This window comes from Aspergillus thermomutatus, assembly GCF_002237265.1.
Source record: "Aspergillus thermomutatus strain HMR AF 39 chromosome Unknown NODE_124, whole genome shotgun sequence".
Lineage (NCBI taxonomy): Eukaryota > Fungi > Ascomycota > Eurotiomycetes > Eurotiales > Aspergillaceae > Aspergillus > Aspergillus thermomutatus.
The window spans coordinates 1-13,881 of NW_020798173.1; the positions used below are offsets into that span (position 1 = coordinate 1).

General features: G+C 50.3%; 6 protein-coding genes across 6 annotated transcripts; 4 read left to right on the forward strand and 2 right to left on the reverse strand.

Annotated features, from left to right (window-relative positions):
* Positions 1-835: 835 nt before the first annotated feature.
* CDV56_100278 (putative C6 transcription factor) lies at positions 836-2,575 on the forward strand (the record flags this gene model as incomplete). Its single annotated transcript, XM_026753897.1, has 3 exons — positions 836-1,402; positions 1,498-2,252; positions 2,320-2,575. The coding sequence occupies 3 exons, from the start codon at positions 836-838 to the stop codon at positions 2,573-2,575; spliced, it is 1,578 nt and encodes a 525-aa protein (XP_026613520.1).
* Positions 2,576-3,652: 1,077 nt separating this feature from the next.
* Positions 3,653-4,489, reverse strand: med7 (mediator complex subunit MED7; the record flags this gene model as incomplete). The annotated part of the gene is made up of 2 exons (XM_026754379.1): positions 3,653-4,168; positions 4,226-4,489. 2 exons carry the CDS (start codon positions 4,487-4,489, stop codon positions 3,653-3,655), a joined length of 780 nt encoding a protein of 259 aa, XP_026613521.1.
* A 339-nt stretch (positions 4,490-4,828) lies between these two features.
* On the forward strand, positions 4,829-5,980 carry CDV56_100939 (phosphatase PAP2 family protein; the record flags this gene model as incomplete). The annotated part of the gene is made up of 4 exons (XM_026754558.1): positions 4,829-4,960; positions 5,026-5,119; positions 5,174-5,513; positions 5,572-5,980. The coding sequence occupies 4 exons, from the start codon at positions 4,829-4,831 to the stop codon at positions 5,978-5,980; spliced, it is 975 nt and encodes a 324-aa protein (XP_026613522.1).
* A 153-nt stretch (positions 5,981-6,133) lies between these two features.
* On the reverse strand, positions 6,134-7,513 carry CDV56_101132 (NAD(P)/FAD-dependent oxidoreductase; the record flags this gene model as incomplete). Its single annotated transcript, XM_026754751.1, has 2 exons — positions 6,134-6,354; positions 6,418-7,513. The coding sequence occupies 2 exons, from the start codon at positions 7,511-7,513 to the stop codon at positions 6,134-6,136; spliced, it is 1,317 nt and encodes a 438-aa protein (XP_026613523.1).
* A 1,249-nt stretch (positions 7,514-8,762) lies between these two features.
* Positions 8,763-11,665, forward strand: optE (small oligopeptide transporter, OPT family; the record flags this gene model as incomplete). Its single annotated transcript, XM_026755161.1, has 11 exons — positions 8,763-9,026; positions 9,091-9,327; positions 9,379-9,525; positions 9,576-9,774; positions 9,831-10,345; positions 10,398-10,727; positions 10,782-10,863; positions 10,918-11,034; positions 11,088-11,272; positions 11,326-11,376; positions 11,432-11,665. 11 exons carry the CDS (start codon positions 8,763-8,765, stop codon positions 11,663-11,665), a joined length of 2,361 nt encoding a protein of 786 aa, XP_026613524.1.
* A 483-nt stretch (positions 11,666-12,148) lies between these two features.
* Positions 12,149-13,879, forward strand: CDV56_101991 (Zn(II)2Cys6 transcription factor; the record flags this gene model as incomplete). The annotated part of the gene is made up of 1 exon (XM_026755610.1): positions 12,149-13,879. One exon carries the CDS (start codon positions 12,149-12,151, stop codon positions 13,877-13,879), a length of 1,731 nt encoding a protein of 576 aa, XP_026613525.1.
* Between the last annotated feature and the right edge of the window lie 2 nt (positions 13,880-13,881).

Here is a 13,881-nt window from a genome sequence, read left to right on the forward strand (position 1 = left end):
CATTAGCATTAAAGGTAGTTCCCTTGTGCTCGATAGTCGATACAGAGTAAATAACGACACGACATCATCAACAACACATGGAAGATAGAGCGGTGATACTTTATTCCGCGCAGCCTTGCTTTGTCAGCGGGATTCGGGACTTTCTTCAATCTCATCACATCCGCCATTCTCATAGTTTGTCCCTGACGCCGCGGACGGCTTCCCCCGGGACTTGGCTTTTATGCTTAATTTCTGAAGAAAATTGGCTCTAACGTACACCCATAGAGCCCTGAGGCTCTCTTCTCAGATGAACTCTCCTATTATGTTGGGTGTGGGGCCTGAGGAGGAGAATCGTGAAGCGCAGTCCTCTCGGAGGCGAACCGCGAGGGCATGCGATTCATGTTACAAGAGGAAGGTATTACTCCTTTAGGGGAAAGCCGAACCATCTCCGTTGAGCATTGACTGATGGTGATACAGATCAAATGTGATGCTGCTGTACCACAATGTAATTGGTGCAGTCACCACGATATTCCATGCACGTTTGAGCGGGTGATCCGGAGGAAGCGAAAAAAGAGCACTGAACCACCGTATGTAGAGGAAACTTTGATAGCCGGCTGAGCTTCCATAGCTAAATATCGCTCTAGGCAGCAAAAAAGTTCCGGTTTGGCGGAGCGAATAAGCAGGATAGAGAAGCTTCTGTCTGAGAGCCTACTGAAAGAATCTGGTTTGCACCCCCTTCTACATCTCGATATATCGCCTTTGAAACTTACCCCTGGTAGGCCCCAGTCTGTCACCGGGCAGTGGCAGTTCGGACCTTGATTTCTCACAACATCCCTCACCTTCAAGCCAGCCTCATATGTCGTCCTCGTCCGTGGCGTTGCATTTCGCCGGCCGGGAGTTGGGCGTCATTAGTATGATGACTGGGATCCCGTTTCTGCTTCCTGAAGGCCGAGAATGGATTCAAGCACGTACAGGACAACAGATTTCCGCCGATAGACTCAGTTATTCCCGGCCACCGTGGGAGAAACAGCGAGTATTAAGCTCAAACAGATATTTGATGAGCATGCAGCCTCAGAGCATGTTTGAACTTCCCGATCGACATTCTGTTGAGGTTCATCTAGACATCTTCCGCACGACTCTGATGCAACGAGTGTTTCCGATTGTGGATCCTATCCTGTTTCATGACACCATCGAAGCCGCGTACTCGCACTCGAGTCTAAGCGCCGGGCGAGCTGACGTCAGGGCCAGTATTATATCGTTTCTTGCCTTTAGTTCTATTCTCCAAGTTCCGGAATACAAGGATCGACCGCTTGGCCTACCGCCGATAGACAGCGAGGGACTTGCCATCAAGGCTCAATATCTCATCCCGCAGGTTCTCCGGGAGGATGCAAGCCTAGAGGGTCTTCAGGCGATTGTCATCATGGTGAGTTATCATTCTGGGTCTGGCATCCCGCGAGACACTGTGCAAGCTGCGTGGCTCTTTTCTATTGTCTTTCAACAGAGCTGACCAATGCGTAGGCGATTTTCGAGCTAGTGACTGGAAATCTTCGTACAGCAGACTATTACGGTTCTGTTGCAGCACGGCTATTATATATGCTAGGAGGCCACACCTATCCCTGCCCCACGAACTCATTCTCCGCATCTCCTGCCGAGCAACTCGAGTACAGAAGAAAATGGCATATTAGAAATCTATTCTGGCTTTGCTATACGATCGAGAAGGACGTGGCTCTTCGCACGGGACAACCACTGGTCCTCTCCGACGAAAACTGCGACTTGACGCTCCCCCCTGGTTATGTAGAGCAACTGTACGTCAGCTTGGGCATTCACCACCATTCCCGAGAACTGCCAAACAATCCATTGTTCCCAGTCGATTTGCGCCTAAGCATAATCAAATCTCGAGTGTATAGCGCTCTCTACTCGTTCCGAGCGCTCCAGAAGACAGATGCAGAGCTGCTGAAGGAGATTCGCGAACTAGATGATGAGCTGGAAAAGTGGAGGATGTCCGTACCGCCGGAATGGAGACCTACCTTGTCTTTCTCCCACGAAACCCCGGATCCAAATGTCAGCATGCATTCCGTCATGTTACGGCTGAACTACCACCTCTGCATGACAATCATTCACCAAGCCAGCAGTCGGTGCAAATCGTGGGTCCAGGGGCAGGGCGGAATGATCGAAGGGGTAAGCTCGAGCCTGGCTCTTTCTGTTGAAGCGAGCCGCTCCACATTACTCTACCTGGAGTCAGCCCAGCATGTCATCGTCGACGGTGTTTTCTGGTGAGTCGCCCGTCTTCCGGGTTTTCGTCGTGTCATGTGTATGCGTATGCGGGCTAACTCGACCCAGGACACTCATTTTCTACCCTATGTCGGCTCTGATCGCAATCTTCTGCAACATCCTGCAAAATCCCTCTGACCCCCAAGCCACGAAGGATCTGGGGTTGCTTCGAACAGCAATATCCATCTCGGAACGGGTCTTCTTGCGCCAATTGATCTCTATAGACGATGTTGTCCACGTGAAGATGGTTGCAGATTTTGTGACAGAGCTTTACACGCTCGCAACGTGCGCTGTCGAGAAAGCGTGGAAGGAGCGTGCTGTGTAGGGCTCTTGACTCGGTTGCACCTTTGGTTGAATAGACTCTAATAGATTTTACTTGTGCTGGTCCACAAGGACTTGATAGATTATGGTTGAGCGGGCATTTTTGGATAATTCTACTCGGATCATGATGGAGATGGTTCAAAGCTACGTGGATTATAGAGCGAAGCCAGATTCAAGTGGCAGGAGACAACTCTCAATATGAAAGATGACTTGATTGGAAAGATATCGATAGTTATATTCGTTCTATTGTTAATTGATTGTGAAGTCAGGAAACCTAAACCAACCAACATTAGCCACTGATCAACGATGTCGAGCAGTGAATTGAGAGGCATAGACAATCAAGCTTTCGCAAGCATGGTCTCAGATTATAATGCACAGATGGAATCAAGTAGTACTTTGTACTTTCATATGGGGTTGAAACAAAGAGATTGGCATATTCATCATTTAAGGAACATGAAGAAATAAGAGAGGGATGCTTACCGAATAGTTGAGATCAGTAGCTGCTGGGTTGATTTTGAGCAATTAGCATTGCTGGGACAACAGTTCTACCTCCATAGAATAAAACTGTGATCTTCCAACGCTGTTCAAAGATGCATTAGTTTAAGAAGGTAGAAATGTCGGCAGAAATTCAGCGGAAGATTTTAAGCACGCGAAATTGGTGCGTCACGTGACCGCCGGATAAAGTAATTTCCCGAAGCACAACTGGGAGATGCATGGTAGATAGGTTGAGAATGATATGCAATCAAATAAGAGTACTCCGTACCGCCCCCACTCTGGGGCTATGTGCATTAAGTGCCGTCCCCCAAGGCTGCTCTCGAGTTCTCTCGAGTTGCATCATGTGATGGTCGAAACTGTCTGCATTGGCGCTCAATTGGCGATCGCAGCGCTACATTCGCGCGTTCATGAGAGTTGACAATTATTTTCGACCATCAAGCACCAGGTAGGACAGTAGTGTAGAAGACCTGCGATTTGGTCGTTAAAAGCGAGTCGGAGAACGCCGTGTGGCTGTTTTCTGGGGCACTCCAAGTACTTTATGCCGAAGGGGAAAAAGAAAAAGATATTGGAGCAGCGACTGCCGACCTCAATCCGTTCCGTCCAGAATGTCCCAAACCAATCGAGAGTCTTTGGCGTCCTGATCGCTAGTAGTGCGCTTTGCCGTATTCTTCTCGACTGACTTAGCAACAGAATCTACATCGACTCCCTGAGCTTTCAGCTGCTCTAGGAAACCATTGATCTCGGCATGCATCTTATCCATTTGCTGTATCTCTTCTCGACTCCGGTTGAGCTGCTCCTCCATCATCATAATCAGGGACTCTCGTGCTTGGTGTGGTCGATAGAGGTTGAGAAGGTGGTGGGCGTTGATGAAGAGGTTTCGCAAGTCCTCTACCTTAGATTGGAACTGCTCCGGGGCTATCGAGAGGATACCGACAAACTCGAGGAAGTTTAGTAGTAGGGACTTGCTGATTTTCAGAAGATAGTATGCATGGTTGAACGGGCGAGATGGCAGTGACGGCTTGTCGGGGTCGGTCTCGGTTGGAGTTGAGGGATAGAGCTGTTCGATACCCTGATCTTGCAAAGACGGCAGGGTCGTAGATAGCTGTCATGTCATGGTAAGTAGCGAATCAATTGAGCGCCTTCTATGTGGAGGACCTACACTCTGTAATTCTCCAAAGACGCTGTAGTGTCCCGACGTCGGTATCTCCGGGGGCACGAGGAAACGGAGCTCTGGTGGAAGTTGGAGAGAGCGCAATTCAGCAGGAGTCCACTTCTTCTTTCGCGGCTTGCCGTCTTCCCCCTTCGAGGCCTCTTTTTTGATCTCCTCTAGTCGTTTGAAGTTGTCTGGTGTGAAGTGCTTCCAAAGGGGAGGCGGCGGAGCGAAAGCCGTTGTGAGCGCTCTTTGCTGCCCAGCTTCAGCCATGAGGACTAACAAACGCCGAATGAGTTTTCTAAATTAAATAAAGGCTTCAAGCTCCCTGATGCGTGTTGAAATCGGCCTGAGCAACGCATGGGGCAGAAAGCTGGGCAGTGGTCATTGAAGAGGATGCGGAGATTCGACGGAAGTGGCTGTGGCCCGTGCTTTACTGCTGAAGACAGGACCGCCAGATTGCTCGTGTGCTTTTGAACAACCAACTGGCGCTGTCTCGAGGTATCACTTAATCACCATCTCCCCGTCGTTTCTCCTTTCTCAATGCGTAATTTGACATGTGTGCGGAGTTCTTATTCTCATGAGTAATATACTCGATTGAACACCACAGAGATGCCTCGCAATGGCATGGCTACTGGGCTGAAGCCGACTGTAGTGCCAGGCACTCTGGCTCGCTTTTGGCAGCGTTCCTATCCAGTCGTGGACTATATCGCTTTAGCATGTCTAGCAGGGATATGGGTTATGGTAATTCCTTGCTGTATCTGAGGTCGAGCTACTGTTGCGTCACTAACGGCTCTCATCGTCCACAGATTCAACTTTTCGTGGAGCCATTCCATCGCATGTTTTCTCTCGATAATAGATCTATTCAGTATCCGTTTGCCATTGTAGAAAGAGTTCCTGTGGGTGAGCATGTTCGGAGTCTAACACACGGTTTTTCATATGCTCATGCATTGCCAGTATGGTCGATTATCTATGCCGGACTCGTCCCACTTCTGATCCTGCTTTGCTGGGCGGCCATTTTCCGCCCCAAACCACACCAGGTTCAGTTGACTATTCTCGGGCTGCTTGTTGCGCTAATGTTGACATCCCTGATTACGGACATCATCAAGAACGCGGTTGGAAGACCTCGACCCGATCTTATCTCGCGGTGTATGCCCAAGAAGGGCACTCCGGGCAACACCTTGGTGGCCTGGACGGTCTGTACACAGTCGAACAGCCATATACTCCAGGAGGGATGGAGAAGTTTTCCCAGTGGTCACAGCAGCTTTTCTTTCAGCGGGCTAGGATACCTGTCAATGTCAGTTACGGTTACAAGAGTGTTACCAAGCTACCGATGCTAACGCGTACTTGATTAGGTTCTTCTCCGGACAAATGCATGTATTCCGCCCTAGAGCTGATCTCTGGCGCTGCATTCTGGCTTTAATACCGATGTTGTGTGCGCTGATGATCGCAATCTCGCGCCTTGAGGACTATCGGCACGATGTCTATGATGTGACCTGCGGGTCTATCCTTGGCCTGATTATCGCTCATTTCTCCTACCGACGCTACTACCCTCCGTTGCGATCTGCCGCTTGTGATATCCCGCACGAGGCTTGTGAAATCGTCGGTCCAAACGAATTCTCTAAATTGCCAGGCGATGAGGAACAACAGATCCAAGAACGAGGGCTAGAATCACGCGGCTGGGAAACCCAGACATATCAGCTTGAGGATCTGCCATCTCATCACGATCGGTTTCAACATTCTTCCTCGGCTACTTCTACATAAAAATGAAATATTGACACCCCAACACTCTTTCCTTAGCAATGGCGTGCTCGCATGCGCATGCATACCCTGGTGGTATATGCACATGTACGATGACTACTCACACATATGTAAAAAAAGCGGTATGAATCTTTTTGGATAGATACACCACCTCACCTACAACTTGGAAATATCTCTACATTGTACATTTGTCCACTCCTTGACGTCGTGGAAATCCATCACTCTGTTGGGTCCCCCGAATCTTCCTAGAGTATCCTTCCAGTTGCGATTGGCAGCAATCTCTGGGTTCCATTTGATCAGTTCGTGGATCTTTTGAGGAACCTTGCCTTCCATAGCATCGACGATAAGACTGCCAATCGAAGGCAGGTATTTGAATCCTAGAAAATATTCAATTGGTCAGCTCTTGTCGCGCGTAAGATCTCTTGAGGTGAAAGTCTTACCTCTGCCGGAAGCACCGCAGCCTAGAACAAGAGAATGGTATTGAGGATGACGATCGATCAGGAACTCGCGGTTGGCAGTGTCGGCGCACCAGCAAATCCTGGCGAAACTGAATGGACGGTCTGCAAGCTGCGGCATTGTCTCTTTGAGCAGAGCTCTAACTCTCGTCTCAGCTTCTTTAGGAACCTGAGTCTTTTCGAAAGGAATGCTCATCATCCTTCCGTCGGCAGACTGCACCATATTCGTATATCCGGGATGTTCGTCGCAGATCTTAATCTCGCCACGCTCCTCGTCTGGCTCAAAGAAGAACCCCCTCTCGATGTTGAAGATGACTGGGATGTTCTTGTAAAGCGCCCGCTCTTCAGGCTTCAGTGCGATATGAACCAGCGTCCATGCCGTTGGACGGAGCTGATTCTTGAAGTCGAGGAACTGACCGGCGCTGGCACCGGCACAGAGAAAGGTTCGCTCTGCACGCCAAATCTTGCCGTCTGCCGTAACGGCACCTTTGACGTCGTTGTTCTCAAATATTAGAGTGATTACCCTGCCCTGGGGAGTGCCAGTCACGAACTTCACACCCATTCTCTGAGCCTCCCTCGCAGCAGCCACTAGCGCGTTGCGAGCATGGGCCCAACCAGCTCCTGAACGTGCAAAGTAGCCCCTCCAGCCGGGAAAATCGCCCTGCAGAATACCCTCAGGTGCCAATTTGCGGAATTGCTCCGGCCGTGTCAGTTCCACAAGGTTGGGGTCCTCGCCGGGCCTGACACGGACTCCAAGGCGTTCCAAGCCTTCCTGAGAGCAGGCGGACATGAGCAGCCCAGTATCATGATAGTACGGTTTGAACAGAGGGTCTTTCTTCCAGCCATTGAACGCCTCTTCAGCCAGAATCTCATTAATCTCGATCTCGTCCTTGTTGTTGCTGTATTGGCCTGAGGAGATGACTTTGTTCACGTCATTGCCAGCAGAGATGGCCGAGGGAACAGGGTAGGGATCTAGAACCGTCACATTTGTGTATCCTCTGCGTGCCAGATGGAGAGCGGTCGATGTGCCCCAGGTGCCTGCACCAACGATCAAAAGGGGAGATGACTTGGTCACTGCCATGAGGTTGTCTTGGTGAGTATGAAAACGAGATGATTGAGGAAACCAGTCACACTATGAAAGTCAAAGGAACGACTTGTTGAGCTGATTAGACCAGTCGCAGAATGAGGGTGTTAATCACCATGACTGTCAGCTTTATACGCCCGACAGGAAGATCATGCCATGAGCATTGAATTAATGATGTGTCGCAAGTACCCGACCTACATGCAGGAAGGTCCACGCGAAGGGATCTGGTCTCTTATAGACAAGGTCGCTCTTATCGCGTGTCTAAGTTGTCTGGCTCTCGAGTCTGGAGCCAACATAATGCTTTACCCAACCACATTGAAAAAGTGGGTTTCCCCGCGTGCAGTGTCCGAGTGACCGAGTAACTCCAAAAATGACTCCACTCTGACATGATAACTCCTTGATGCAATTAAGTAAAAGATCCAGCTGTCTTTAGCCTGAATCAATCGAACCTGAAGTCGGCCACGGTTATCGCAATTCGCTTATCCGCTCTTTTGGCCCCGGAATACGGCCGAAGATGCTTACTCCACCAGGTCCTCATCACATATCGATTGTGGTTGGATTGGTTGACTGATAGGACTGTTTGACAGAACGTCCAAAGAGAGATAACAATGGCTCTCATCCCCTGACTGTTCGAATCAGTCTACTGAAATCCATGATAACACCCAATCTATCCAGTGGTCATCAACCCCTGTGAATGGACAACCTAAGCATGCGCCAATAATGATAGCCCGGCCTAGACAAGCCTACCAAGTCTAAAGATGCGCCGGCGATAACCTTGGCCAAACTCCCGGCAAATGGCGTTTTTGTCTCTCGCTTGGACCTTACCTGACTTTCTGATTCCTCGTGAATGGACGGTGGCGTCGAACTTAGCTCTGATGGCACCTAATCAATCACCAGCAATCTCAGAACTTCTGGCGTCTGTCGCTTCTTTTCCCCACACTACGGTTCATGCCGACGCGATCAACGCCCTCAGATAGTTCTGGGGTAGGACCTTCCGTCTACCAGTTTTTCTATCTCTTTCTCTATCACAGATTGGGGTTTCCCCTCAATTGGCCCGCGATATAGCATCTTGACTGATAACTACCGGGAAAATTGACGAGACGGGCCATGGTATAAAGATGCACAGAATGGCCACCATCGAGTTCGACCATTCTCATCGAGAAATCCCATCCTTTTTTCTCTCACTTCACCGTTGTGCTTTCGCAGAGGACAGTATCTTGCGATAACGCTGTTGGCCCCAGCTGTCATGGCTCCAATTCAGTCACAGGGCGCCGATGTGGAAATTTGCCCTGAGGATCCATCATTGCGTGACGATGGCGTCTCTAAGAAACCAATAACGGCTGAAGAGGCCATGGAGATTGCCATCGGAGAAAGCAGTGCAGTCGAGTATACGATCGACTCGGATAACTCGCCGTATTTAGAAGTCCGGGCTAATGTACCCAACACCGATGATCCTACGCTACCTATTAACACATTCCGAATGTGGTTCCTCGGGGTTGTATTCACCTTGGTAAGACCAGTTCTTCATCAGCTATCAGTTCGCGATGTCCCTACTGACTGAGGCATATATGCAGATCGGTACGGGTGTTAACCAATTCTTCTCGATGCGTTATCCGAGTGTGACCATCACGTCCCTCGTGGCGCAGCTGGTCAGCTACCCTGTAGGGTGCTTTTTCGCAAAGGCACTGCCGATTATGAAGATCCGTCTGTTCAATCGGTGGGATCTGGTCATCAATCCTGATCACCATTTCAACATCAAAGAGCATGCTGTGATCACCATCATGTCGAATCTCAGTTTCAACCAGTCATGGGTGAGTGACTACAGAACTTGGCCTCAAAAAAGCGGCTCTGACACCGAGTAGGCGAGTGCTATCATTCAAGCACAAAAGGTCTTCCTCAATATGCCAACCCCAGTTGGTTACCAGATCTTGCTCGCGCTGTCTATGCAGTTGTTTGGCCTTGGCCTGGCTGGACTATCATATCGATATATAATTGAGCCCCCGCAGATGGTACGCAGAGTACTCATCGGAAAAAAGACAAAGAAACTGACCACCTACAGATCTGGCCTTCCACGTTAGCCAACGCTGCACTGTTTCAGACACTTCATAGCGGTGCGAACCCGATCGCTGATGGATGGAGGATTTCCCGGTATCGCTTTTTCTTGTATGTCTTCATTGGGAGCTTCTGCTGGTATTGGCTCCCTGGCTACATTTTCACCGGACTGAGCACATTCGCTTTCATTTGCTGGGCCGCTCCGAGTATGTCCTCAATTTCTCTCAAAAAGCTATATGTTCTCTAACAAGTCATTTTGCAGACAACAAAGTACTTAACAATTTGTTCGGAATGACGACCGGGCTTGGATATCTTCCCACAACCTTCGACTGGAGTCAAATTGCTTACAATACTTCCCCCTTGGTCATGCCATTCTGGGCACAGGCAAACGTGTTCGCCGGCTGGTTCTGTGTGTATGCAGTGATAGCCCCAATTCTCTACTACACCAACACATGGTTCACTGCACACCTCCCTTTGACCGGGTCCGATGCGTACGACAATACTGGCAATGTCTACAATTCGAGCCGAATTCTGGATGCGAGCGGCGCCATTGACGAGGCCAAGTATCGCGAGTACAGCCCGATCTTTCTGCCTGTGACCTTTGCCTTGAGCTATGGACTCGGTTTTGCTGTCCTCAGCTGTCTGATCACCCACGTCTTGCTGTACCATAGCAAAGATATCCTTAGCACATTCAAGGGCGAAAATAAGAAGGATATCCACACAAGACTGCTTTCCCGCTACCCCGATGTTCCATGGTGGTGGTACGGAATCCTGACTGTAAGTTCAGGCGTTATAGCGATCTTCCCTGGCAGAGGCTGACACCCCACAGGTTATCGTTGTGGCGGTAGCAATCATGACTCAGTATGTCTGGCATACAGGGCTTCCATTCTGGGGTCTCTTTATCACTCTTGCCCTTGCAGCAATCTATGTGATTCCCGTCGGAACCGTGTATGCCGTTGCCAACCTGAACAGCAATGTTTTGACCGTGCTGGGAGAGATTATCTCGGGTTATACGTTGAAAGGAAAGCCCCTTGTGCTTCTTATCTTCAAGGTAAAATGCAAACACAACACTCGTTATTGGCAGCAGTCGCTTATTGTTCCTCAGTTCTACGCATACACCGGATTGAGTCAAGCAATGTACTATGGTGCAGATATGAAGGTTTGTCCCCTCGATGCCCACGTCTGAAATACTCCGCTAATCCATCACGTACAGCTCGGATTGTACATGAAGATCCCGCGTCGGACATTGTTTGTTGCTCAGCTTGTCGCTTGTATACTTGGAACCCTAACCCAGAGTGAGTTTCAGACACGAGTGTTTCTATACAAGTGCTGACGACCTTCTCTCCCAGATGGTGTCCTGATATGGATGCTTGGCAACGTGAAAAATGTATGCTCAAGTGATCAGCCTGACAACTTTACCTGCCCGCAAGGCCGAGTAAATTACAACAGTGCAATTTTCTGGGGTGGTATGCCTTTGCCGATCTCTTTTGTATAGTCACGGACTGACAGGTTTAATCAGCGATTGGGCCCACGCGACTATATAACATCGGCCAGAGGTACTCTGGTCTTTTGCACATGTTCTGGATAGGAGCATCACTTCCTATCATTACATACTTCATTCGAAAGAGATTCCCCAAGTCGCGGTTCATCGATGCAATCCACTGGCCGATCTTCTTTGCGGGCACTGGAAATCTACCCCCGGCGGTATGAATTTGTCTCCCCTACATGCTCTTTGCTAGCTAACTGATATGCATCAGACCGGCATCAACTATACGACTGCTTTCGCAGTCAGTTTCATCTTCAATAAGGTGAGCTTTCCGCTCTATAGATGAGATGCCAATGAGAAGCACTAACGGCCGGCAGGTCATCAAAGGCCGTAGACCGCACTGGTGGGCCAAGTACAACTACGTGTTATCCGCAGCTCTCGACTCTGGCGTCGCTGTTGCCGCAATTCTGATATTCTTCGCGCTGATTTTTCCCGGTGTCAGCCTGAATTGGTGGGGAAATACCGTCAACAGCGGGACAGTTGACGCAAAGGGGACACCTTGGAAAGAATTGGGTGTGAATGAGACATTTGGCGAGAGGACTTGGTCATGAGCATGAAATGATGCATATCAATGATTTATGTCCTATCTGGAGGTCCGCAATGTATGCTGAAATCAGCTATTGCTGTAAATGTATGTGTATGCCTCAGGCATACGGAATCCCCGCGGGGTGATAATCGCGCGTCCTCATTGGTGAATTGCACCAGCCGGAGCGGATTCTTCCACCCTTATCGATCCAGAAATAATGACTCCTTCCATTGCGAAGGTCGATAAGCTCCATCATTCATCCATCTACTTTAGGCTCTATTTGAACTTTCGAGGGAATTGCCGGATTGTATATACTCGTACCGCCTTGACAAGGTCTATCTGGTGCTCAAATCACCTCGTATCCGATTGTCAAGACTCTTAAGATTTAATTTGCCACTGGGGTTCGAAAAAAAGTCCGCAAACTCCTCTTCATCTCCTTTCAAACGCACCAATGGTCCTCGCAGCATGAAACTGGCCATGTAAAGGGTCCCATCACGCCGGAATTCGGATGCCACGTAAAAAGGCTGCAGACCGTGTGGGTCCGGTCAAGACCCGAACTCGCAGCGGCTGCAAGGAGTGCCGCGCGAGTCGCGTCCGCTGCGACACGCAGAAACCAGTTTGCACCCGATGCCGGGACAAGGGTCTCGCATGCTCCACGGAGCTGGTGCTTAAATGGGAGTCGGAGTTTCTGAGCCGGGGCCTGGCGTTTGGTCGAGCGGGTGTTTGGAGTAAGTCCCGCCCCGCTGGCACGGGGTCTCGAGCGACGGCGTCGGCGTTGTTGTCGGCTGAGGAGCATGAGTGGTGCGAGTATCCTGCTGTTGAAAGCTGGAGTTTTGTGAACAGTGGTGTATCGACCTTTGAGAATCCATCCCAGGTGAATGTTGCCTGCGATGAGTTGAATGGTATTGTGGTTCGTGCGAAGGGCAGGGAGTTGGTGTATGGGGGTGTCGGGTCGCCTTCGTCGGTGGTTGTTGCGGACGATGGTATGATTGCGCGAGAGGTGTCGAGTCCGCCGGCTTCGCTGTCGCTGTTTCCGAATATTTCAGAGTCAAGCCAGACGCACTTGTTTGATTATTATTTGCAGCAGGTGTGTCCGCGTACGACGGCCAGTTCGAAACTTGCCTCACCTTTCGCCTCGGTCATACTCCCATTTTGCTTGTCTGCGTCGCCGACACTGTTCAAAGCTATTCAAGCGCTGGGAGCGTGCCATTGGTCGCGCTTCGATCCGTCATACAGCGTCATCGGCCTTCGTTTGAAGTCTGAAGCTTTGCAAGGTCTCCGCCACAGACTTGCTACCGAAGGCTCGTTGACATGTTCGGCTGACCCTGAAGTGTTGGTCATTATGATGATGCTCTGTCTATACGAGATTGTGGACAATTGTGACCAGCGGTGGACGATACACTTGAAAGGCGCAAAGGAGTTGATCCGTGCCAGGAGACAAGAACAGGCGGCCCTTGCGAGGTCTCGGAAAGCTCAAGATCCTGTATCCGCTTTTGCTGAGCTCTTCTTCGCTTTCCAGGATGTTATGGGCCGGACTGCCTGCGGCGAGGAGGTCCTTTTCGGGACAGATTACTGGGAAGAGAGCGAGCAGAACATCGACTTGTGGATGGGATGCAGCCCGGAACTTGTGTCAATTTTATCCTCCATCACCGAGCTTAGCCGGACGAGACGACAGCTCACGTCTGATTCCGCTCGGGCTGCATTCGCCCTTCGCGCAGCATCTCTGGGACGTAGGCTGGAGACTCTCGTACAAGAGATCGATGACGACGAAGACGAATCGCTCCAGTCAGCTGCGGAGCTCAAACGCTTGGCTGCAGTGCTCTATCTTCATTGTGCATTGTACGGCTCCTCACCATCAACCCCGGTGGTCATTGGCTACGTGAAACGGATTCTGCGGCTGGTCTCGGAATTACTCGATTCTGGATCCCTGGTGAGCATGACATGGCCGGTATTTGTGGCCGCGGTGGAACTGGACCCAGTTCGCGACGAACTATGGTCTGATCCTACGAGTAAGACTGTGGTCTGTGGACGATCGCTAGTTCTACGAGCACTGGCAGCGATGGCTGAATCAAGCGTGTCGAATGTCGCCCGCACACGGGCTGTCATTGTCAAGGTCTGGCAAGCTCGGGATAGTGACATGCTGAAAGGCTCGCCTGTGGAGGGGGCAAATGATCCCACGAGCTGCAATGACTGGGAGTGGTATGTGGCCCCAGTCAGTACAGCCATGAGTCTGGCGTGAAT